At 41.1% G+C, this 26,057-nt stretch overlaps 1 protein-coding gene across 1 annotated transcript in view; it reads left to right on the forward strand.

The window, feature by feature from the left end:
- GALNT8 (polypeptide N-acetylgalactosaminyltransferase 8) overlaps positions 1 to 24,927 on the forward strand; it is a 74,251-nt gene extending 49,324 nt beyond the window's left edge. Inside the window, exons 4-11 of the mRNA XM_007937191.1 lie at positions 2,500 to 2,683; positions 3,388 to 3,585; positions 4,834 to 4,948; positions 17,034 to 17,219; positions 18,860 to 18,997; positions 19,575 to 19,670; positions 21,759 to 21,926; positions 24,784 to 24,927. Coding sequence (XP_007935382.1) covers positions 2,500 to 2,683; positions 3,388 to 3,585; positions 4,834 to 4,948; positions 17,034 to 17,219; positions 18,860 to 18,997; positions 19,575 to 19,670; positions 21,759 to 21,926; positions 24,784 to 24,927 — 1,229 coding nt within the window. The remainder of the gene's footprint in view (positions 1 to 2,499; positions 2,684 to 3,387; positions 3,586 to 4,833; positions 4,949 to 17,033; positions 17,220 to 18,859; positions 18,998 to 19,574; positions 19,671 to 21,758; positions 21,927 to 24,783) is intronic.
- The last annotated feature ends 1,130 nt before the right edge of the window (positions 24,928 to 26,057 follow it).

Genomic DNA, 26,057 nt, shown 5'->3' on the forward strand with positions numbered 1-26,057 from the left:
TCTGCTGTGCATGGGGTCGCTATGAGTCGGAAACGACTCGACGGCACTTAACAACAACAACAACAACTATTCAGGATCTCCAGTTTTGATCTTTTCCTGAGTGGTTGGCATTGGTATCTGGGCACCATCTATTTCTTCTGGTCTTGAGGTCCATCATGTTCAAGGGCTGATTGCTTCCAAATGCTCTTGGTTTTTTGCACTCTACTTTGCTTCAAATAATAGGAGACCATTAGCTGCATCTTAGATGGCTGCCTGAAAGCTTTTAAGACCCCAGTCACTACTCATCAATGTACATTGTGGAACAAGATTTTTATGTATTTTATTGTGCCAATTGAGTCTGGTGACCCCCAAAACTATGGTCCTGAGTTGGTAGATCCTTGGCTCTCTTTCCTTCTGTAGGGTTTTCTTGGCATTAATCTTTATAAGAGCAGAGTACCAAGTCTTTCTCCATGGAGCTGCTGGGTGGATTAGAATAACAAACTTTTTCATTGACAGCTGAGTGCTTAAACATTGCACTACCAGGGCTTCTTTATGCCGGACTATAGGCATTATTCTGAAGACTCACTAAAATTTGGTGTTATCCAGTTCTTCTAAACAGAAGAAAAAACAGAGACAGCCCCTACCTCCAAATGGAAAGTGACAGAGTTAAGTAGTGATAGAGGCCAAATTGGAATCTAGATAGCCAGATTCTATAGCAACCTCTACTGATTATTTCCTGAAAATAGAGCCTATGTGAGTGTAGGGACTTGCTACCTTGATTTCTAACTCACTCCCAATAGGAGCAGTCTTCAGATCCACTGACTCTCAAGTAATTGAGTCATTATTTGAGTCAGTTATCCCGAATGCAGCTGAGTAAGCTCTAAGATGGTGTGATTTTTAGTGCCAATAGTCATGTATGTATTGATTGATTCCAGGTCCTGACCTCTCTAGGCCTCATAAGTCTTCTTCTGAGAGAGGAACCAGCAAGAATCTCATCCCTTGATTGTAGAGAGGAAAGAAGGAGGAAGGACTTGATAAACCCAATCAGGCATGCACAAAGTTCTTTGAAGCAGTATTGTCTGGTGCTTAAAGACAGCATAAGTTCACATCCTGGATATACCACTTACTAGATGTGTGACTTGGGACAAGTTTCTTAACCTCTCTGTGCCTCAGTTTCCTTATCTGTGAAATAAGAATACTGTAACACCTGCCTCAGGAGCTCTGGTAGTGCAGTGCCTAAGGCACTTGACTGCTGACCATAAGGCTGGTGGTTAAAACCCACCAGCCTCTCCTCGGAAGGAAGGTTGGGCAATCTACTTCCATAGTGATACCACCTCAGAAACCCAAGGAGGGGTCGCTATGAGTCTGTCCAACTGGATGGCACATAATGACAACAACAACAACAACAACACCTACCTCATAGGATTCTCTGAGAATTAAATGATTTAGTATTGTCAATGAATGACTTAGAGTCATTTGGTTAGTGAATCACAATGCTTACTGATTTGCATGCAAATTGTTTACATAAATGTGAGAAAAGCAACTGGTAGGCTGAGTTAAGAAACCTTGAAAGGCAAGTTGTTGTTGTTGTTATGTGCCATCGAGTTGGACCGACTCATAGCAACCTCTCCTTGGGTTTCCGAGGCAGTATCACTATGGAAGTAGATTGCCCCATCTTCCTTCTGAGGAGTGGCTGAGGGAAAAGCTGCAAACAGTCTGCTAATAGTGAATCTTGCTTGCATAATTTTGGGGATAAACCGATTAGCTAAAAGCTAGCAAAGAGATTCATATGGGTGTTCTGTTCAAATTAGTCCTTCAGTAGGCCAAGTAGAAACATTTCAAACAAAACAATCTCAGTTGTTTGTGGATTCTTCAGAAAATCTTGAGCATAATTATGGAGAAGACTTTACAGGCTATCTATGTGCAGGCTAGGAGCTCTGGTAGCATAGTGCCTAAGGCACTTGACTGCTAACCAGAAGGCTGACGGTTCAAACCAGCCACTCCTCGGAAGGAAGATGGGGCAACCTATTTCCGTAATGATATGCCTTGGAAACCCAAGGAGGGGTCGCTACTAGTTGGGTCCGACTGGACGGCACATAACAACAACAACAACATGTGCAGGCTATGTGCAATGCCTACCAGTATCTTTTAATCAGCACTGCTGCCCTTAGGCCAGGTCTGTCCCACTGAGTCTTATAAGAATTTTAAATATACATAAAGCCCTTAGCACAGTGCCTGGCACATAGTAAGCAGTATTAATGTTCTCAGATAGTTAAACTGCAAAGGAAAGGAGACAGAAGTGTTATGCATGAGATTTGGACTGGTAAGACTAAACCTCAGGATGGAGGGTAGAGGTAAGCTGAATGAAGGAGAAATATTACCCATTTTGTCAGCCTAGACTCTGGAAATTCTCAGTTAGGGCTGGAGATGGTCCAACCACAATGATATAATAGTATGAAATTTCTGCACCACATTGATTATTGTACTCAGAAATTCTATAAGTGTGTGTTTGATTGGCAGGAGAACTAAAGACACCCTTGAATAAGAAGATTAAATTTTACAATCAGAAATATCCAGGACTACTGAAAATAATACGGCACAACAAGAGAAGAGGTCTTGCTCAATCACGCAACACTGGCTGGGAAGCTGCCACGGCTGATGTGGTTGCCATCTTGGATGCTCATATTGAAGTGAACATTAGGTGGTAAGAGACTTCTGAAACAGAGAAGAAAGGAGACAGTGTATAGTAGCTGAGTACAAAATGCAATATTGTGCAAATAAGGGGAGTGAACAACAGAATGAAGGAAAGTAAACAAAAGAAAGCTCAAAAGAGAGAATACTTTTACTTACAGATTTTGATTGGCTCAGAGAAGCAGACAAATGTTAAAGAAAAAATAAAAGCAGTGGGCTGGGAATAATGACAGCTGGTTCCTTGCCTTGATTTTGCCAAACAGTTTGTGACTTTGTGCAAGTCACTTCATCTAACTAGACATTTGTGTCCTTATCTGTAAAATGAAGAGATTTCTCTTTGGTGAGTCCTAAGATTTTTCCAAGCCCTAAACTTACATGATATAAAGAGAGATCTGTTCTTTGCACAGTGTAAAGAATCACATAATAAATATCATTTTGGAAACAGAGACACCCAAGAGTTAACATAAATTCAGGCAGAATAGTGAAAGTCCTGTCTTAATTTAAAATCTGCTTTTTACAGGGCCATGTTGGCTGGCCCAGGTAGCGTAGGAATTGCAGAGATTCTCTGGGCTCTGGAGAATCCTACTGCCACCAAGCAGAACATAGATGGAAAAGGTACTCACTGTCAGGGCAAGTTGCTGGCAGTGGCTTTGTTTACTTGTTCCCTGACGCTTGCCCTCACATCTAAGCTGAACTTGCTATACACTTCTTCTCTAGGGCAGAGCCCATTTTGGCTCGGATCCAGGAAGATCGCACTGTGATTGTGTCTCCAGTGTTTGACAACATTCGTTTTGACACCTTCAATCTGCAAAAATATGGATTGGCGATTGATGGGTTTAACTGGGAGCTGTGGTGCCGCTATGATAGTCTGCCACAGACCTGGCTTGATCTGCATGATGCCACTGCTCCAGTGAAGTAAGTCTGGAGGAGGCTCAGTGAACATGATTAGCACATGGGAAGGTAGATTTGAAGCATGGGTTTTGTTTATCTTTGGTGGTAGTGATAGGAGTTGTGAGAGAAGAAGAGGGGATGGGGTGGAGGATAGGGGATAAGGATCAAAAACCTGTGAACTAATCCCAGATAAAGAATCAGAGACATCTTGGGCTGTTTACAGACTTTCAGACAGAATCTAGCAAAGTAGTTTATGTTTAAAAATTTTGAGGGGCAAGATCAAGTTCACAAACTAAGAAGTAGAGATACTGAGACAAAAAAAAACATAATTTAAATTTAATTCATCAAGGGTGACAGTAGGGGGAGCAAGGGAAGGCTACATGCACTTAATCTAGATTGTTGTTGTTATGTGCCGTCGAGTCAGACCCGACTCATAGAGACCCCTTCTTGGGTTTCCAAGGCAGTTATCACTACGGAAGTAGATTGCCCCATCTTCCTTCTGGGGAGTGGCTGGTGGGTTTGAACCACCAGCCTTCTGGTTAGCAGTCAAGTGCCTTAGCCACTATGCTACCAGAGCTCCCTAATCTAGATTGAGGACTGGGTAATGTACTTTCGTAGTGATACTGTCTTGGAAACCCAAGAAGGGGTCTTTGTGAGTCAGATCCGATTTGAAGGTGGTGAGTTTGGTTTGGTCTGGTCTGGTTTTCAGGATGTGAAGAGATTTAGGTAGAATTTTTATTATTTTTATTTATTTTTCATTCTGATGAAAATATACACAACAACACATACACTAATTTATTAATCTCTACATATATAATTCAGTGACATTGATTACATTCTTCAAGCTTTGAAACGATTCTTGCTACCCTTTTCCAAATTATTCTACCACCATTAACACATACTCACTATCCCTAAGCCAAAACTCCCTCTTTCCCCCTCCCTCCCATCCTTGGTAACCACTAATCGTTTTTGGTTTCTATATGTTTACTTATTTCACGTAAGTGAGATCATATGTTATTTATCCTTTTGAGACTGACTTATTTTGCTAAGCATATTGTTTTCAAAGTTCACCTGTGTTGTGGTATGTATAAAGACTTCATTTTTCTTTATGGCTGAGTGATTTTCTGTTTTATGTATATACCACATTGTGTTTATCCATTATTTAGGTAAAATTTTGAAGGTCAAACCATCATTGGTCTTCCCAATGCTTCATTCCATTCTGACCCATTCCTCAAAGAGGGATTAGTAACTTTCTTGCTGTGTGCTCTACAGAAGTCCTTCCATCATGGGCATCTTTGCTGCTGACAGGCTCTTTTTGGGAGAGATCGGGGTCCTGGATGGAGGAATGCTAGTCTATGGAGGAGAGAACGTGGAACTTAGCCTGAGGGTGTGTATACTTCTGTTCTTTTTATGGGGCAAAGCATTAGGGGAGATAAGAGGAAGATCTCTGGAACTCTGGGGCAAGACTGAATGTTTTTGGCTTGAGAATTGGACAAATTCTCATGTTTTCAGGTCATTAAACCAAGGAGGAATAGGCTGTAGATCTGTTGTTGTTGTTATGTGCCTCTGAGTCATGTCTGACTCATAGCAACCCCTTGTTGGGTTTCCAAGGCAGTATCTGTACGGAAGTAGATTGCCCAGTCTTCGTTCCGAGGAGTGGCTGGTAGGTTTGAACTGCCAACCTTCTGGTTAGCAGTCAAGTGCCTTAGGCACTGCCCCACCAGAGCTCCTGTAGATCTTCTAGAGTGGCGCTCTATGGTATGGGTATATATAATCTGGGACATATCGATGGGAATAGGTCAAGGTAAAGCTCAGCAGGTGGTCTCCATATATCCCCTGAGGAATCCACATATTTACCCAAGCATCTCCAGGAATAAATCAACTTTGAGGCAGACTATTCTCTGCATGACCATGATGCAAGCTACTTTGTCAAAGACAGTGAAAACTAGCGTAGGAAGAAGGAGCAGAGAATATAGACACATGGGAAACAAACCTACTCCTGTGTGGACAGCTAGAGCAGCTGACCTCATGAGGAAATTTATGCTGATATTGAAATAGGACCCAATGAGAGTCCCTGCCCAGTGTGCGGTCAGGCCAAAACAATTTACACACAGAGTGATTAAGAGGAGAGAAAATTATTTATTGCAAAGTGGCAATGCAAGGAGTAGGGGTACCCCTGTACCCAGATCTGACTCTCCGAAACGCTATCGAATTTCAGTTTTGTAGATTTCAGGAGAGAGGGTTATGCATATTCATAAAAATTTCAGGAATTTGGGCATGAGATGGTTGACAATTGGCTGAAATTTCCTTCGTCTTGGTTTAAAGGGACAGTAACAATTAGAGTCAGTGCGCCTGTATGCCGAATGAGTCACACCAGCTTCCTGTCATCAGCTGATGGGGCTTAGGCAGAGAGGAGAGTGTTTGTTCCTGGTAACTTTGCTCCTCTCTGCCCCTCTGGGCATGTCCATGGGCCAGAGTTAGTTTTCAAAGACACATTAACGTGTTTATCACCTGTGCCTAAGGAAACAGCAGGAAAGAATGTTTTATTTCCATTCAGTTCTTAAGGAATTGAGTTTATTATATTTACTCATCTGTCTCCAACCTGAGTCTTTTGTGTTTACTCATCTATCTCCAACCAGGATCTGGGGTGGGGAAATAGTTGAGGGTAATTAAGTTTACTTATCTATTCCCATCTCTGGGGTCCTATCTGTTCTAAATATCTGCCTTAACCAGGGTGGGGAAAATAGTTGTGACTTCACTCAGTTTCCGTATGTGCTCTAGTCTAGGACAAATAGCCAGGGATGGGCAGTACAGCCTTGAAATTCTTGAGCCAATTTCAGTTCTGACCAACTCCCTGTATGTGTAGGACAACAATAGTTTTACCTTCAGCAGTGTTACCTCTTCTCTGCCCTAGCTGTTCTCCATGCTTTTTTATAGCAGATGAACAACTTGGATTTTAGTGGTCTCTAAATCTACTTTCATAAGGATTTACAGCCTTGGAAACCCAATAGGTGTCACTATGAGTCAGAATCAACTCAATGGCTGGGTTTAAGGGGATTCAGAGGCATTGCTGATTCAGTGACTCTTGCCTTCCATGCAGGAGACCGAGGTTCAGTATCTGGCCAAGGCACCTCATGTGTAACCACAGCTTATCTGTCATTGGAGGCTTGCAAGTTGCTATGATGCTGAACAGGTTTCAGCAGAGCTTCTAGACCAAGATGGACTAGGAAAAAAGCACCTAGTGACCTACTTGTGAAAATCAGCTAATGAAAACCCTATGGATCACAATGATCTGATCTGCCACCAATCATGAGGATGGTGCAGTGTTTTGTTCTCTAGTGAAAGGGGTCACCATGAGTTGGGGACTAACATGACAGCAGCTAACAACAACAACAAGGGAATTCAAAGTGCAAGCCAAGATGGCTGGAGAAATCCCAAGTACAGGTTCATGTTTTACCTATGAGTTGGTTAGCTATTGCCACAAAATAGTTGGTTAGCTATTGCTGTGTAAAAAATCATTCTGAACTTTGTGGCTTAAAACAACAATCATTTGTTCTCACAGATCTGCAAGTATAGTTGGGCTTCAATGGGGTGCCTTCATTCCATATGTGTTTATTCTGGGACCCAGGTTGAAGGGGCGGCAGTTACCTGGGAAAAGTTCTTTTCATTGCATACTAGAGGAAAAGTGGAACCATGTGAGGACTTAAGGTCTGGACTTGAAGCTAGGACACTATTTCTTCTGTTCCATCCCATTAGGCAAAGTCAGTCACAGTCCTAAATCAAGGGACAGGTCCATACACTCTGTCCATGGTGAGGCCATGTAGGGTGGGATGAGAATTGGAGTCAATAAATTCAACCCACTAAAATCAGTATGGAACAGGTTTCATGCATTAAATTATCCTTCCCAGACTATCCCCTTACCTCTTACATATAATCCACAGGTCTTTGTCCGAACTAACAAGAACCCAAGTGTTCTTGTTAGTATATCTTCCTCTCATCTTCCAGCTTAAGGCTGAACTTTTATAAGAGCTAGCATAGGGTAGTGGAAATTGTACAGGTGTTGGAGACAGACAAACAAGTCCAAATACTGCTCTGCCAGTCAAAATTCTGTGACCCTAGGCAACATATAAGTTCTCTAAGCTATACTTGTTGTGTTAAGCACCCAGCAGAGCGACACAGGATTGACATTCAGTAAATGGTGAATGGTAAAAATAACAATAGTAAGCATATCAGGGTGGCACTGTGAACAAAAATAATACTGGACCTGGAGTCTAATCCTGGCTCTGCTAACTCAATGTGCACTGAGCTTTTGTGAAATAGTGTTCTTTTCCCCCTAACTCTGAAATTTTATGCCTGAGACCAGATGATCTCTGGTTCATTGTAGTGTCTGGAAGAATAATATAATTCCCCGTTTAAAGGTTATTAATATCCACTCCCTTGAATTTTTATCCGATTGAAACTAATGACCTTACAACCGTATGTTGTACCCACTTAGGACACACTTAGGACTCTGCATTACATGGTAACAAATAAACTTTGAGACCTATCTGGGTTATTCTTTGTTCTGGTTACATAGTGCCAGTCTGACAGGAATATACAACAAATGGGATGGCCTTAACAAACAAGAGTTTATTCTCTTACAGTTTGGAGGTTTTAAGTCCAAGTTCAAAATGCCAGGCTCTAGGGGCTGGGTGAAAGCCCCTCAACCTTTGGTCCAGCTCTGCCTCCTGCTCCTAGCCCACTGGAGCTAGAGGTGTTTTTTCACTCAGACAGCTGGTGGCTGCTGAGGCTGACAAGCCCAAGGTTGACAAGTGAAAAGGCACAGTCCTGATGTTGCCAAACCACACGGCAGGCCATTAATTTAAGTCCATTGTATGTCCCAAGATTGGCAAAGCATGGCAGGCTGCTGAACAGTGACACAGCTACATGTAGGCTCCAAGCGTGCCGTAAGCTGAACTATCCCCAAGTCTTCTCCTTATATACGGAAAGCAGACCACATCCCAAAGACAGCTACTCAGCTGCTTGTGGTAGATCCCACCATGGAGTTGATTGCCAGTTTCATCAAGGGAATTAACTTCCACCAGCTGCCCAGACACTCAACCAAGGCCTAGCCAAGTTGACATACAAATTTAACTACCACATCCTTTAAGCCACAATTACTTTGTATATATGAGAAAACTGTATATATGTATCTGTATCTATACCTATCTATATCATGGCAGTCTTGATCAGTTTTCCTGTTTGTGATCCTTGTTTTATCTCCCTCTTAAGGATGATGGTGGAGCTCTGGTAGCATAGTGACTAAGGCATTTGACTGCTAACCAGAAGGCTGGTGGTTCAAACCCACCAGCCACTCCTTGGAAGGAAGTTTGGGCAATCTACTTCCTTAGTGATACCACCTTGGAAACCCAAGGGAGGGTCACTATGAGTTGGGTTTGACTCGACAGCAGTGCGTTTGGTTTGGTTTTTTGGAAGGACTATGGTACAGTTAAAGTGTAATAATTTGAAAATAATTTGCAAATATATCGGTTAAGATGCTGTTTTGGTTTCTGTGAGAGAGGCCAAAGTAAGAGAGGCTTAAACAAGATGGAAGTTAATTTCTCTCTCTCTTCATAGTGTGAATGTAAGCAGTTCAGGTTGATTTGACACCAGGGTGATGGGACCACAACTCTTTTCTAGCTTGTGGTTCTGCCACATTCAACACCACATCTGTATTCTACGAAGAGAAAAGGGGGAAAAGAACATGCTCATTTCTTCTTTTCCATATTTATTTATTTATTAACTTTTAAAAGTTGTTGTTTAGGTGAAATTTTTACAGAGCAAATTAGTATTCCATTCAACAGTTTATACACATTTTGTTTCATGACATTGATTGCAATTCCCACTATCAGCAGCATTGTTCCCACTTGCTCCTTTTCTTTAAAGGACATTAGTTGGACACTACATATATCTTTTCCTCTCATGTTTAATTGGCCACTACCTAGTCACATGGCCACACTTATGGGCAAAAGAAGCTGGGAAATATAGACTTTAGCTAGTTGGCTATGTGCCCAGTTACTCTTTCTGTTCCTTAGATGTAGAGAAGAGTAGATATTGGGGGACAATTGATTCCTGGCACTCATACACACAAAATGAGAAATAATTATTTTATGCATGGTACTCAAGAAAGTTACCTTGTAGCTGGGGTAGTTTTAGCTACCAGAGGTTTGAACACATTGGGTAGAACTCCAGTTCCCCAATGTACAGCCCAAATACTTCTCATTTTTTGAGTTCTTTTCTCTGCTCTCCCTTTTTGCATCTAGTCCAGCTCTATTTTTCACATATTTAGCTGCACTATTAAAGTTTCTGGGAGCTCTGGTAGCATAGTGCCTAAGGCACTTGACTGCTAAGCAGAAGGCTGGCGGTTCAAACCCACCAGCCACTCCTTGGAAGGAAGATGGGGCAATCTACTTCCGTGGCGATACTGCCTCAGAAACCCAAGGAGAGGTCACTTCGAGTCGGGTCTGACTCAACGGCACATAACAACAACAACATTAAAGTTTCCACAAGAAAATGTGTTCCTTTTAGAATTTTGTGACTTGTTTATCAATTTTGCTGAAAAAGTAGGGCGTGGCACGAGAGAATTTTTTTTTTCTTGTACAGAATATTTATTTAGGGAGCTCTGGTAGCATAGTGGCTAAGACACTTGCCTGCTAACCAGACGGCTGGCGGCTCAAACCCACCAGCCACTCCTCGGAAGGAAGGTTGGGCAATCTACTTCTGTAGTGATACTGCCTCGGAAACCCAAGGAGGGGTCGCTATGAGTCGGGTTTGACTCGATGGCACATAACAACAACAACACAGAATATTTATACTCATCTAGCTTCCTTGGTTTGCATATGTGGCTATTTCTTCTTTTAAAACCTCTAATCACTTGTTAGGATCTGTTTTTCTCCAATAACAGACCTTAGAAAACCTAAGAGCTCAATGGAGTGTTTTATTCTGACATCTAGTGGCCACAGGAGCGAGAGTGCTCATGAATGTAAGTAAATAGAGATGGAGTCTTGGGCTGATGGGTAGGAAAGGAAAACCAGCGTTTGTGGAGGGCCTTGTATAGTCTTGGTATTCCGCCAGAGCTTAATATGTTGACTGTCTGGGTTCCCAATCCAGCATTGCCATTTACAAGCTGGATAAACATGGGCAAGTTGCTTAAATGGAGATACTAATACCTACATGGTAAAGGTTAAATTTGTGAAAAGCCTTGGGATATAGTGTGTGGTACATTATTATAAGCAGAAGTTTTATCTCTGTGTGTGTGTGTGTGTGTGTATAAGGGAGAGACAGACAAACCGAGACAGAGAGAGGCAGAGAGGAAAAGTGAGAGAGATATGGAGGGCTTATGGCAAGTAGGAGGAGCTCTGGTAGCGTAGTGCTTAAGGCATTTGACTGCTAACCAGAAGGCTGGTGGTTCAAACCCACCAGCCACTCCTCAGAAGGAAGGTTAGGTAATCTACTTCCATAGTGATACTGCCTTGAAAACCCAAGGAGGGGTCACTATGAGTTGGCTCCGACACGAGGGCACTTAACAACAACAACAACATGGCAAGTAGGTAAAATCTGAAAATTATTGTTCAAGGATGGTACTTAACACTACCTCTTGATTTTTACCTTATCACTCTAATTTAAGATTTCTTGCTCTGATGGCATAGTGCCTAAGGTGTTTGACTGCTAACCAGAAGGCTGGTGGTTCAAATCCACCAGCTACTCCTCAGAAGAAGGTTGGGCAATCGTTTTCTGTAGTGATACTGCCTCAGAAACCCAAGGAGGGGTCACTTTGAGTCAGATCTGACTCCACGGCAGTGAGTTTTGTTTTCTTTTTTTGTTATGCTTTTAATCTTTCTAAGAACCCAAGTGGTGAGTGTATCCCTTTTGCAGATGAGTCAATTAAGGCTCAGGAGGGTGAGTGTTTTGCTCCAACATGCCAGGTAAGATTTGAACACAGACTAGTCTGGCTTTAAAAACTTTTTTTTTTTTTTCATTTAGTATGGGGAAGGTGTCTGACCTCTTCTAAGTTCACAAGGTGGGGAGGAGGATCAAGATCAACAGCCCTAGGCTGATTCCTATGAGGTGGAAGTCAGATATGTCTCCACCCTCCAACCTTTTTACCAAGTCTGACACCAACTGTCCCTCCTGTGGCACTCTCTACTTACTGCTAAGTTCAGTAATTCATTGCAATGACCACACAGAACTCATAGACAATACTCAAGATTATGGGGTTTATTAGGGAAGTAACAGGTTACAATTCAGGATTAGAAATGACTCAGAATAGCATTCTTTGGTCAGAACAGCCTCTTCTCAGTTGTACCCATAGACAGCCCTCTCTCTAGTCCTTGGCTTCTCTGCCCTGAAGTCCCTTGGCCTCTGGCCTGCTTGGGCACAAGTCACAAAACTCTTTTAGTTCTGCTGGTAAGTGTCCAGAGGCACCCTACTCTGCCAGTAAGATTCCTGCCCAAAGGCACTCAGCTTTCTCGCTCTGTGGCTCTGGAAGCCCACTGTGCTATCTCCTACCAAGTTTCCTGGTTCTGCTGCCACTATTTCTCTGCCTCTGCTTCATGCCATCTCTCCTGTCTCAGCAAAGTGTTACAGCTTTCTCTGTTTCCTAGATCAAGGAATGTGGTAATTAAGAAGCATTTAGGAGCTCTGGTGGTGTAGGGCCTAAGGCATTGGACTGCTAACCAGAAGGCTGCGCCTGGTTGAGTGACTGGGAAGCTGGTGGTAGTTATGCCCCATGATGAGACTGGCAATCAGCTCCATGGTAGAATCTAACACAAGCAGCTGAGTAGCTGCTTTAGGAATGTGGTCTGCTTCCCATATATAAGAAACAGCTTTGGGCATGGTCTCTAGCTTATGGCACACTTGAACCCTGCATGTAGCCATGTCGTTGTTCAGCAGCCTGCCATGCTCTGCTAACCTTGGGACTTTCAATGGATTTGAATTAATGGCCTGCCATGTGGTTTGGTAACATGGAGACTGTGCCTTTTTACTTGTCTCCTTTGGGCTTATCAGCCTCAGCAGCCAACAGCTGAGTGAAGAAAAGCCTCCAGCTTCAGTGGGCTGAGAGCAGGAGGCAGAGCTGGACCCCAAGGTTGAGGGGCTTTCACCCAGCCCCTAGAGCATGGAACTTTGAACTTGGACTTAAAGACTCCAAATTGTGAGAGAATAAACTCCTGTTTGTTAAAGCCATCCCAATTGTTGTATCTTCTGTTAGAGCAGCACTAAGTAACCAAAACAAGGAGATTCAATGCAGAGATCTTGGGACTTTCAGACACACTCCACTCTTGTCTTTTCTTTCCTGATGGCAATGAGATCTCCCCCTTCCTGCTGACCAATGCCCACGTTAGGGTTCCATACAACTTATTCCAATGGTACCACTCCCACAAGGATGCCATAAACCTTATTTACATTATTAACAAGCTATCCAATCCCCTTGGTGGGCCATAATCACCTTGCATTTGCATAGCCCCACCCACTCATTTTGTGGGAGTTTCAAAACCTGTGGCTAGAAAGTCCATATTAAGTAAGTCACCAACCACAACTATTCTGAGATGTAGGGGGAGGGAGGGAAGGAGAAGGGGAAACTGGGTTCTGAAGTGGAGGAAGGGATTAAAAAAAAAAAACCTTAGAAAGTCACATAAGGGGACTGGCCTCTCAAGGGGACACCTTTTGATATGTTAACTGGACAAATAGGATCTAAGTTGCTTACCCTCTTCTCAGGGGTTCACATTGGCAAGAGCATAATAGGTTGCTAACCACTGCCAGAAGGATGAATTGTCAGGTGCTGTCAAGTTGATTCCTATTGTCTGTATAACACCCTATATAACATAGCAGAACTCCCTGATAGGTTTTCTAGGTTGTGATTTTCCAGGAGCAGATCTCCAGGTCTTTTTCCTGTGGAGCTACTGGGTGGTTGAGTCACCAACCTTTAAGTTAGCAGTTGAGTATTTAACTGTTTATGCTACCAGGGTGGGCTTCCCAGAAAATGCAACTCAGTTTGGCAACTGTTTTATTTTCCTAGTATCCCTGTAACAAAAATACCACGAGTGGGTGGCTTCAAAAAATAGAAACTTATTTCCTTACTGTTCAGAAGGCTGTTGTCAAGTGTCATCACTTCAGTTCCACCTCATAGAGACCCTATGTACAACACAATAAAACAGTGCCCTGTTATGCACCATTGTTGCAGGCACCATATCAGTCCATCTCGTTGAGGTGCTTCCTGTTTTTTTGCTCACCCTATACCGAGCATGATATCCTTCTCTAGGGACTGGTCCCTTCTGATAACATGACTAAAGTACATGAAATGAAGTCTCATCATCCTTAATTTTAAGGAGCATTCTGACAGATTTGTTTGTTTTTCTGGAAGTCCACAGTATAGTCAATATTCCTCACCAACAGTGTAATTCAAATGCATCAATTTTTCTTTATTCTTCCTTAGTTATTGTCCAACTTTCACATGCTTATGAAGTGATTGACTAAGGTGTACCTTAGTCTTCAAAGGGACATCTTTGAAGAAGTCTTTTGCAGCAGATTTGCCCAATACATCATTTGATTTCTTGACTGTTGCTTCCATTGATGTTGATTGTGGAGCCAAGTAAAAGGATATCCTTAACAACTTTAATCTTTTCTCCATTTATCATGATGTTGCTTATTCGTCCAGTTGTGAGGATTTTTGTTTTCTTTATGTTGAGGTATAATCCCTACTGAAGGCTGTAGTCTTTGATTTTCATCAGTAAACAGTTCCAATCTTCTTCACTTTCAGCAAGCAAAGGTGTTTCATCTGCGTAATGCAGTTTCTTAATAAGTTTTCCTCCAATCCTCATGCTGTATTCTTCTTCATATAGTCCAGCTTCTTGGATTATTTGTTCAGCATACAGATTAGATAAGTATGGTGAAAGAATACAGCCCTCACACACACTTTTCCTTGTTTTAAACTATTCAATATCCCCTTGTTCTGTTCAAAACGACTGTCTGTTGGTCTATGTACAGATTCTACATGAGAATAATTAAATATTCTGGAATTCCTGTTCTTCACATGTTATCCATAATTATTATGGTCCACACAGTCAAATTCTTTTTCTTAGCCAATAAAACTTAGGTAAACACCTTTCTGGTAATCTCTGCTATCAGTCAAGGTCCATGTGACATCAATATGATAACCCTCATTTCACATTCTCTTCTGAATCCAGCTTGAATTTCTGGCAGTTCCCTGTCCATGTACTGCTGCAACTATTTTTAAATTATTTTCAGTAAATTTTTTTCCCATGTGATGTTAATATTTTTTGATAATTTTCATATTCTGTTGGATCATTTTTCTTTAGAATGGGCACAAATACGGATCTCTTCCAGTCACTTGGCAAGGTAACTGTTTTCCAAATTTCTGGGCATAAACGAGTGAGCACTTCCATCATTGCATCCATTTGTTGAAACATCTCAATTGGTATTCTGTCAATTCCTGGAGCCTTGTTTCTCGCCAATGCCTTCATTGTAGCTTGCACTTCTTTCTTCAGTACCATTGGTTCTTGATCATACGCTACCTCCTGAAATGGTTGAATGTTGAACACTTCTTTTTGGCGCAGTGACTCGATGTATTCCTCCCATCTTCTTTTGATACTTTCTGTGTTATTTAATATTTTGCCCATAGAATCCTTCAATATCGCATCTAGAGGCTTGAAATTTTTCTTCAGTCTTTTCAGCTTAAGAAATGCCAAGCGTGTTCTTGCCTTTTGTTTTTCTAGCTTTAGGTTGTTGCCCATTTCATTATAATACCTTATGTTGTCCTCTCGAGTAGCCCTTTGAAACCTGTTCAGCTCTTTTGCATCTTCATTTTTTCCCATTCACTTTAGTTACTCTCAGCTCAAGACCAAGTTTCAGAGTCTTTTCTGACATTCATTTTAGTCTTTTCTTTCTTTCTTGTCTTTTTTTTTTTTTTTTTAAGATAACAATTTACACATTTACAGCTCAGGGACATTCATGACATTTTTCATGTTGTGCCACCATTATTGCTATCCTTTTCCAAAATATCCCACCATCATTAGCATAAACTCAGTGGCCTGCAAACAAAAGCTTTCCCTTTTCCCCTCCCTCCTATGCCTGGTAACCACTAATAATCTTTGGTATATATATCTATATCTATATCTATTTAACCTATCTAGCAATTTCCCCTCCCCTCCCTTTCCATCCCTGGTAACCAACAAAGAATGTTTCCTTCCATATATAAGCCTTTCCTTGACTGTTTACAACTTTCTTGTCTTTTTAATGACCTTATGCTTTCTTCATGTATGATATCCTTGATGTCTTCCCATAGTTAGCCTGGTCTTCAATCACTGGTATTCAATATGTCAAATCTGTTCTTCAGAGGGTCTCTAAATTCAGGTGTGATACACCCAATGTCGCATTTTGGCTCTTGTGGACTTGTTTCAAATCTCTTCAACTTCAACTTAAACTTGCATTCGTGCACTGATGATCTGTTCCATAGTTAGCCTCTGGCTTCTTTCTGATTGATGATATTGAGTGTCTCTATCATCTGTTCCCACAGATGTAGTCAATTTGATATCTGTGTATTCCATCTGGCAAAATCCACATGTATAACAGTTGTTTCCATGTTGAAAAAAGGTATTTGCAATGTCATTGGCCTTGAAAATATTCTATCATGCAATCTCTGGCATCATTTCTATCACCAAGGCCATATTTTCCAATTACCGATGCTTCTTCTTTGTTTACAGCTTTTTTTTTTTTTTTTTTTGCATTCCAGTCACCAATAATTATCAAGGCAACTTGATTGCATATTTGATCAATTCCAGACTGCATAAATTGATAAAAATTCTTAACTTTTACATCTTTAGCTTTAGTGATTGGTGCATTAATTTGAATGATAGTCATATTAAGTGGTCTTCCTTGCAGGTGTAAGGACATTATTCTATCACTGAGAGCATTATATTTCAGGATAGATCTTGAAATGTTCTTTCTGACCATGAATTTAAAATCATTCCTCTTCCAGTTATCATTCCTGGCATAGTAGACCATATAATTATCTGATTCAAATGGCCACCTAAGAGTCTGTTGCACATTATCCTATATCTGACATGTAGGACAGATGATCTAAGCCCAATGAGAGTCCCCCAGCATTTGGTGCTTCTCAGGACTTCAACATTTTCTTTGGTGATAAGGGACCATATGTAGCCTCTCATTTTGTCAGTAGGAGGATTTCCTAAAGGAAGTAGGTGTCAGGAGCTGGTTGAATGTCAGGAAAGAAGCAGTTTGGGAGACTTCTTGAGAAGGATGTTTCCCAGAAATAGGTTGGGAGACAATATGGAGGTGGGAATGGTAATACTGAATTTATATTCTCTTAAAATAGTTCCAAATTATGGTCTTTTGCTGCGTAATTTATTGGCTTTGAGGCCTAGCCTTCTCAGATGATTTTTGTCCTTCTCTTACAGGTGTGGCAATGTGGAGGGAAGATTGAGATCTTACCCTGCTCTCGGATTGCTCACCTAGAGAGACACCACAAACCCTATGCCATGGATCTGAGCATTGCTTTGAAGCGTAATGCTCTACGAGTGGCTGAAATCTGGATGGATGAACACAAACACATGGTCTACTTGGCCTGGAATGTGCCTCTGGAGGTATGTCATGAAATTAAAGAGAAGGGAGAAAGAATAAAGGAAGAGAAGGTGGTGTTAATGGTAGGGAATGAAAGAAATATAGCAGTGCCATCCTAGCTCTAAAGTATTATGATAAGGTCCTGATGGTATAATAATGATGACAACAAATGTTTATAGAAGAGTATTATGTTCCAGGTACTGTTATGTATGTTAACTCATTTAACAATCACAACATGCCTATTATGTATGTTTATTATGTATGTAGGTATTACTTTTATTATTCTGACTTTATAGATAAAGAAACTGAGACACAGATAGTTGAAAGGAAATTGCTTAAGGTAATATAGGTGATAGATGGCAGGACCAAGGGATTCAAACCTAGGAAGCATGGCTTCTAGATTCCATAGTCTACTGTGTTGTAGGTGGGAGTTCTTGCTTGGGGAGGGCAGAGTTTGACATCATGAATTAACTGTCTCCAAGGACATCCCATGGCAGGCAGGGATGTAAGTTGTTGAGAGCAGGGAATGTAATCCTATTGAATATACATGAATAAGGATGGTCACATTATCTTGGGTGAGCCCACATCATCTGCCCTAGCCACCTGAGGTCAGTGTGACACACTGTGTTCTGTTCCTGAAGCTGTTGAGGATGCATTGGCTCAAGCATGTTGAGATGTGTTTGAGGGTACAAGAGACAGTCATCTCATTGGCATACTCTTCCTTTCCATCATAGTGGATCTTAAAGGAGCTGCTAGGATGCCAGGGAATCAGAATGGTGGAGAGCTTGTGGAATGAATATAGAAGGGAGAGTCAAGAAGAGTGATGGGGACCAGGAGCCAGGTTAAACAGCTGGTATTAACATGGCTGAAGAATATAATAATGTTCAGAAATGCCTGAGCCTTCCTCCTCATTCAAAGACATCAGAACCCTTCCCCTAATAACCCGAGATGACATTAATCTTCTGCAGTTACCTCACTGTCTGAAGAGATTCATAGGAATTTTTTTCTGGTGTCCCAGGATACCAAGGGATGATAGGAAATCAAGTGTCCCTCCAGAAGATCACTAGCTTTCTCACCTCTGTGGCGTCATATTTGTGAATGTCCCCAGCTGCAAAAGGAATTGTCCCTAAGTAAGCAAAATCTAAACTTCTACAAGGGACAGTAGAAAATGAACCATGAAGGAAAATTCGGGGAGGAAGACAGATGCACAAATGTTTCCTGAATTTCCTTCTCAATTTTGCTTCATCAGTATTCTTTCATTTTGATTTCTCCAAAATAACACTTTTAGAAAATTGCCTTTGATCTCCAAATCTTGTGGCCAGAATATTCTTTTGGAGAGTTTTTTCTGGTCATCATGAGGAATATTTTATGTTTTATTGAAGTAAATATTGTCTCAAACAGAAACAGTCTAAGTTAGTTTGCTAATGATGAGAAATAAATCTGAGTGACTCCACTCTGCAGGCCTTGTGAATGCTTTTGAAACAAGCAGAAGTCCCGAGAGTTCAAGCTTATCCCGTTTTCCCTGGAAAACTATAAAATATCAAAATGACCTTAGAGGTTATCAGGAAAATACCTAGTTCCTTCATATGTGGTCCAACCCTGTTGGTGAAGTCAAGGCAGTTACACAGACAAGACATAAAAATTCTTGGTGTTTTATTTACAGAACTCTGGAATTGATTATGGAGATATTTCTTCCAGAAAGGCACTCCGGGAGAAACTGAAATGTAAAACTTTCGACTGGTATCTGAAAAATGTTTATCCAGTCCTGAAGCCAATCCATAGCATTGTGGGCTATGGGAGAGTATGTATTATGAAATTGTACTTTTTGTTTTACATGTTTAGATTATAAAAGACAGTGAAAGTTGAATCATATAATTGTGGCCCAGGTGAGGGTTTACAAAACCTATCCTGCTCAAGAGTCCCTTCCTATGCCTGACCTCTTCCTTGTCTCTTGCCTTGGACTCTCTCAGTTTCCTTTTTTTTCTTGCTCCCCTGACCCCATCTCTTTTTTTTTTTTTCTTTCGGCTTCCATGTTTCTTAACATTGCAAACTTCAGCTCTCTCAGTTTCTCATCCAACCAGGGTGTTTGTTTCACTTACATGAACTTTAGCATGGATGCTGTTTTCCTATACGAGATAGTAAAGTTCTGAGGTAGGTGGGAGTTCCCAAGAATTAGGCATCAAAGCAGTTCTTCACTTCAGCATTCATGTTTCCTGGTACTTAGAAAATGACAGCTGGGTTCCCAGCCCTCTACTCTCTATTGGATGTTAATTTCTGGTGATCTTGGTACCCTGGGAAAAATTCAGGGTTTGGGAAAGCTTGAGGGCCCTCTTTCTCTGCATCTTTCCAATAGTGTTGTGGTGTGTTTTGCCTTTCAGATGAAAAACACATTGGATGAAAGTATCTGCCTTGATCAGGGACCAGTTCCAGGCAAAAGCCCTATCATGTATTACTGCCATACATTCAGTCCCCAGGTATTTTCCACCATTTTCCCTATCCCAACTGGGCAAAGTCTGTTGTGGTTCAACTGCTGAAAACCTTTGCCAGATTTAGAGTTGGTGTTAGATGATAGTGGAGTAGGAGCTGCTCATCAGTGGGTAAAGAGGAAGGTTGAAGCCCAAACTGCATTTGTAACTAAGCACTTCCTAGTTTATTCAAATAGTCATGGCAACCATCCATCTAAGAAGCAACTCCTGGTATCTCCTTTTCTGAAGCAAAGAAGAGTAAGGAAAATTAAAGATGCATAGAAAAAATTAGTCCAAGGGATTAATAGACCATGGGAACCTCAGTCTACATGACCCTGAGTCCAGAAATAGATGGTTTCCAGCTACCATCTATCTGTCAACCAATAGGAAAGGGATCACTATTAGAGATCCTGGAGAAAGTGGGAGAAAAATGTAGAATGAAACTCAAAAATATAAAAAAGACCAGGATTACTGGTTGGGTAGAGACTAGTGAAACCCTGAGGCTGTCCCCTTGTCACCCTTTGGGTCTGAAATTAAATTCACTCTTGTAGTTTAACTCTCAGCTGAACAAGAGACAGGCCTATGAACTGAACAATTTTACCAGGGAGATGAACTCCTTAGCACTATCAATCATGGGAGATCAGAAGGGCAGCATTTGCACAAGGAGAAGGTTAGGGAGGCAGGAATGCATAGGTAAGAAGGACACAGAAAAAGGGCAACCACAGGGAGGAAATGGGAAAAGAGTTTTTATGTTGTGGAGATTGTAATCAGTGCCATGAAACAAAATGTGTGTGCGCTATTGATTGGAAAATGAATCTGTTCTGTAAAATTTCACCCAACACAATAATTTTTTTTTTTTTTTTTTTTTTTAAAGATCATGGCAAGATGGTTCCATTTTAGGCACAGAGAGGAGAGGTAGAAGGGCTATGTTCTGTGTTATTCATTCTTCATGGTAACATTTTTGTTGATAATTACCTCCAGACCCTTCCTTTTCCTCTCCTCCTTCTACTCCTTCCTCTTTTCCACTGCCCACATCAATAAATGTGCACTCCATCTATGTCCTGAATGGTGGATGGGTGAAGCCACCAGTGGTTTCTTCTGTAGTGAGGGCAATGGTGAGCTAGAAAAGAACCAAAGGGAAGAGGTTTGGTGTCACTGGAAGGTGCAGCCAAAGGATGTCTTTTCCTCTTAGAATATCTATATTTGTCATCTTACTTTGCCTATTGCCCTGAAAGGAGTCTTTTTTTTTTTTTAAGGAATATTTTCTTGTGTTTTGGTGAAAATGTACACAGCAAATTAGGTTCCTATTTAACAATTTCGGTACATATTGTTCAGTGACATTGGTTACATTTTTTCACATTGTGTCAAACATTTCTAGTATTTCCATTCTGGTTGTTCCATTTCCATTAATCTAGCTTCCCTGCCACCCCCCTTATCTTCTCTTCTTTGATTTAGGGTAAATGTTGATCATTTGGTCTCATATAGATGATTTTTTTAAAGGAGCACAGTACTCATGGGTGATATTCTTTATTTTATGAGCCAATCTGTTATTTAGCTGAAAAGTGACTTCTGGTAGTAGTTTCAGTTCAAAGTTGAAAAGGTGTCTCAGGACAAGAGTCTCAGCGTTTCCTCTAGACTCCAAGGGTTTAAAAGAGCCTTTTGAGATATTCAGGGTAGATACTATTTTCACTTAACAGATGAAAACACTGAGAAACAAAAATAAGCTATTCATCAAAGCTCACTGAACAGAGTGGTATCAGATTCCAAATTTGAAAATTTTTTTTTACAACAAACTGGGGCTTACAGTGTCAACCTTCTGAAGGCCACTTGTGTCTCTCTCATGCCATGAAAACCACGGTTCTGTAGGAACTCTTATAGGGAAAGAAGCAAGCTAGTGCCCATCCTCATGCCTGGTCTTCTCTCTGGAATAACCTGGAGGGTGAGAAAAAAAGAGGCAGGGATGACTCATTGTTACCTAGGGAAGGCTAGTCTTCCCATGACAAGTGATTACCATGGGGGCTTGAGAACTGTCTTCATGATCCCTGTAAGGCCAATGGCCTCCCCACTGATTCCAGGAAACCCTTTGCTGTCTTTTAGAATGTCTACTACCACCTCACAGGGGAATTCTATGTGGGAGCATTGACTGCAGAGACAGATTCTGAGGAGCACTGCTTGACCGACCCTGGCAAAGGGGAGAAACCCACTTTAGAGCCATGTTCCAAGGCAGCCAAAAATGGACTGTACATATACTGGAATTTTAAATTGGTGAGTTGTGTGTTTTTAAAAAGATAGACATATTCAAATATACTGTGAAGGGTTCAGATTTTATCTGACAATGTTTTAGCAGATTAATATTTGTGGCAGACTGGAAATGGAGAACTGGTTGTGACACAATGAGTCTCTTGACTAAGGTAGGGCTGTTTATGGAGAAGGAATATTGGAGCTTAATAGATAAGTTTAATAGTTAAATCTTTGGATTTAAATCCTAGCTCAGTCACCTTTAGCAAGTTTCTTAATCTCTCTGAGGCTCAATTTCCTCATCTGTAAAATGGTGATAACATACAATATCTACATGGGAGGATTAAATTAGATAATGACTGTAAAGCATTTAGCATAGTGTCTGGCACATAGAAAACCAAAAAAGAAACCAAACTCACTGTCATCGAGTCTGATCTGACTCATAGCAACCCCTCCTTGGGTTTCTGAGGTGGTATCACTATAGAAGTAGATGCCCAATCTTCCTTCTGAGCACATAGAAAGTGCTCAAAAAAATAACTGTCATTTGTTTTATTATTAATGATAATCAGAGAGGCTGGAGCACTAGATTGAGGTCAAGAGGATAAAATTTGACAAAGACTATAATGTAAGTCAAGGAACGCTGGTGGCACAGTGGTTAAAGCACTCAGCTGCTAACTGAAAGGTCAGTTGTTCAAACCTACTATCTGTTTCATAGGAGAAAGATGTGACAGTCTGCTTTAGTAAACATTAAAGCCATGGAAACCCTGTGGGGCAGTTCTACTCTGCCCGATAGGGTCGCTATACACTGAAATAGCTCCATGGCAACTCCCAAAACCAAAACCAAACTCACTGCCAGACTCACTGCCACTGAGTCTATTCAGATTGGGTTTCCAAGGAGGTAATTCTTTACAGAAGTAGTTTGCCCCATCTTCCTTCTGTGGAGTAGCTGCTGGGTTTGAACCACCAACCTTCTGGTTAGCAGTCAAATACCTTAGGCACTATGCCACCAGTGCTCCATCCATGGCGATTAGTTTAATGTAAAAGTCCTACCTTAAACTTCAACATCAAATGAACAAGAAAGTTGTTGTTTTTGTTATGTGCCGTCGAGTCGGCCCTGACTCATAGCGACCTCTCCTTGGGTTTCCGAGGCAGTATCACTATGGAAGTAGGATTGTCCAAGCTTCCTTCCGAGGAGTGGCTGGTGGGTTTGAACCGCCAGCCTTCTGGTTAGCAGAACAAGAATAGGGTGGAGGAAATCTGACTGTGTAGCTGATCATGTGACTGTGAGTAGAGGAACTTGGCTGACTACAATCTACATGTGAATAAATTGTGTGACAGGGCTACCCCCAAAGCTTATGCTGCATGGATTGGTAAGAGTGTGATGCCCTCATCCAGGGAGGTAACACTGTCAGTACCCTGAACACTCTGGTAGTGTTTTAGGTCCAAGTGACACATTTTAAGAGTTAAAGAAAACCCTAAATATATATATATATATTTACTTTTCCCAAATATTCTTTTATATTTTAAATTCACATTCATTTTTACATAAATCTCAACTCTAGCTCAATCTAATTGCAAATATATATATACATATATTTTATTGTGATTTGAGTGAAGATTTACAGAGCAAATTCACTTCCCGTACAGCAGTTCACATATACTTTGTCTCATGTCATTGAGCACAGTTTACCACAATGCAACAGCTCTCCTTCCACTTCCTCCCCATAGTTACCTCTTCCCAGTGTCCATCCCTCCATGCACTCCTGCCCCCTGAGCTGTCTCCCTGTGCATAATCAGCCCTTCTTTCTCCGATGATTGTTCTTTCCAGGAGTGTATCTACCTGAGGTAAATGTTCAACTCGTATGCCTGTCTTTTGTTTGGCTGGAAACCACAGGTGTGGGTTCAATTCCAGACTTGAAGGGCAGCTAGGGGCCATAGTATCAGTGGTTCCACCAGGCTCTATCAGACCAGCAAAACTGGTCCCCCCCTTTTTTTTTCTCCAAATGATTTTGAGTTTTGTTCCACATTGTTCTCCCTCTCTATCAAGGACCTCCTAGATAGATCCCCTTCCACGTAAAACCCTAAATATTTAAAGCTAATGATCTCTTTGAGAATCTTCTGCTAGCTTTGGAGTCTGTCCAGGAAAACAAGCATACCTATGGACCTATGTGCAAAGTTTTCCTTACAACTTCAGAGTGTTTTTGCATCCTAGATGAAATCTCTTTGAAGTTACAATAGTAACTAGAAGAAAGAGGGTAAGGTCTTTCTAGCACCTGTCTTTCTGGTCTGAGCTATAAAGAATCATAGTTTTTCTTTAAGCTTTTAAGTTCAGCTTACAAATCTTATTATTTTATCTATAAGTCTAGCAAGTTTTAACAATAACTTTAAAAGGTTTTTTTAATATATAATTTAATCAATTAAATTCTCTTAAACATTATAAGCTAAGTTTATAAATTTAATACATTAAATTTCCTTTCTTAAAACTTCTGTTATCTAATGTCAGATGTGATGATTCTTAAGTTCTCCTAACTCTTTAGAAAGTGTTTATGAAGTTACTAAAATTTCCACATAAAATCACAAATTTAAATTAAGGTTGGACAATCCTACTTCTGTAGTGATACTGCCTCAGAAACCCAAGGAGGGGTCGCTATGAGCTGGGGCCAACTCGATGGCACATAACAACAACAACAACAACATTCAATTATATGTCTTAAAATTTTAATCACAAGATAAATCTATAAAACACTAATTTTCTTTCTTGCAAAGGACCAGAGAGGGCTCATCAAGCTTGTCTCTGTGGAGCAGGGAGAGTAGGAGGAGGGGATTGATGTAATCCGAGGACATTTCAGTACCTTGACTCTCTCTCTCCTCCCCTCCCATCCAGGGAGGAGCTGTCATAAACAGGACCACCAAACGGTGTCTGGAGATCAAGAAGGACACTTCAGGTACCTATGTGCCTGTGCTCCAGACCTGCACCACCCAAGTGTGGAAAATACAGCATACCATCAGGGACTGGGGATCAAACTAATGTCCAAACAATGGAGCTTGGATTTGGGACATCAGTTGTTGCAACTTGAATGACTTCTACTCCCAACACTGCTCAAAGTGAAAGAGGGTGAGAGAAACTAAAATGTGTGTGTGTGTGTGTGTTTACTGTAACTTCAGCCTGGACTACTCAGGATGTGGGGAAAGGAAGTCTGAACATGGGCCCTGCTGCTCTGCTGGGGAAGTACTGGAAAGGATGATCCACAGCTTCCCTTGGGAGTTCATGATATGTATCCAATGCCATTCTTGGAAAATCCTTAAAATAGCCAGTATCATCTGTCCATAAGTGGGGAGAAAAATGGGAAAGTACAAGTTTATCTTTGGTTTCTGCCAACACTGTTTATTCTTCATTCCTGACAACTATTAACACCATCTGCCCCATAGCTCTTCCCCACACTCATCTGCTCAGAGACTCCCCAATCTGCCTTGAGGGCATTTCACAGGAAGGGCTGGGCCATCATCAGACTTGACACTTGTCCAGGTAGCACCAAGTCACCTGAAGACCTCAAAGGACCTTCCCTGAAGGTTACGATTCTGGGAATCACTTGGCTTCCTTTAGGCATTAGTCAGGTAAGACACTGAAAAATTAGCACAAAATTAAATCAGCTAAAATTTTAAAATGTAGGCTTTTAAAACCATAAGTTACAGCTTGATTAAATTTCCACAAAGTGAACACATCTATATCAGGCACTAAAATATTATGATAGATAAGATTTAATTATGAAAAAAATTAAGAATCTGGGTAAATTTTGAACAAATGTGTAACTTCTAGCTTCTGCCTAGCAGACTAAAGGAAAAAGGCAATTCAGAGAAAAGTTTTAAAAAAGCATGTGCCCCATAGAAAAATGGGCAAATGACACAAATAGATTGTATATTACTACTATTCAGGATGTGGGGAAGGAAAGTCTGCACATGGAGCTCTTGTGGTGCAAATGGTTAAGTTTTGGCTGCTAACCAAAAGGTTATCAGTTCAAACCCACCCAGTGGCTCCAAAGAGGAAGGACCTAGTGATTTGCTTCCATAAAGAATACAGCCAGGAATGCCCTATGGGGCAGTTCTACTCTGTCACATGGGGCTACTATAACTTAGGATCAACTAGACAGCATGTAATAA

This window comes from Orycteropus afer, unplaced genomic scaffold, assembly GCF_000298275.1.
Source record: "Orycteropus afer afer isolate SDZICR_OR568_19922 unplaced genomic scaffold, OryAfe1.0 scaffold00040, whole genome shotgun sequence".
Taxonomy (NCBI): Eukaryota; Metazoa; Chordata; class Mammalia; order Tubulidentata; family Orycteropodidae; genus Orycteropus; species Orycteropus afer.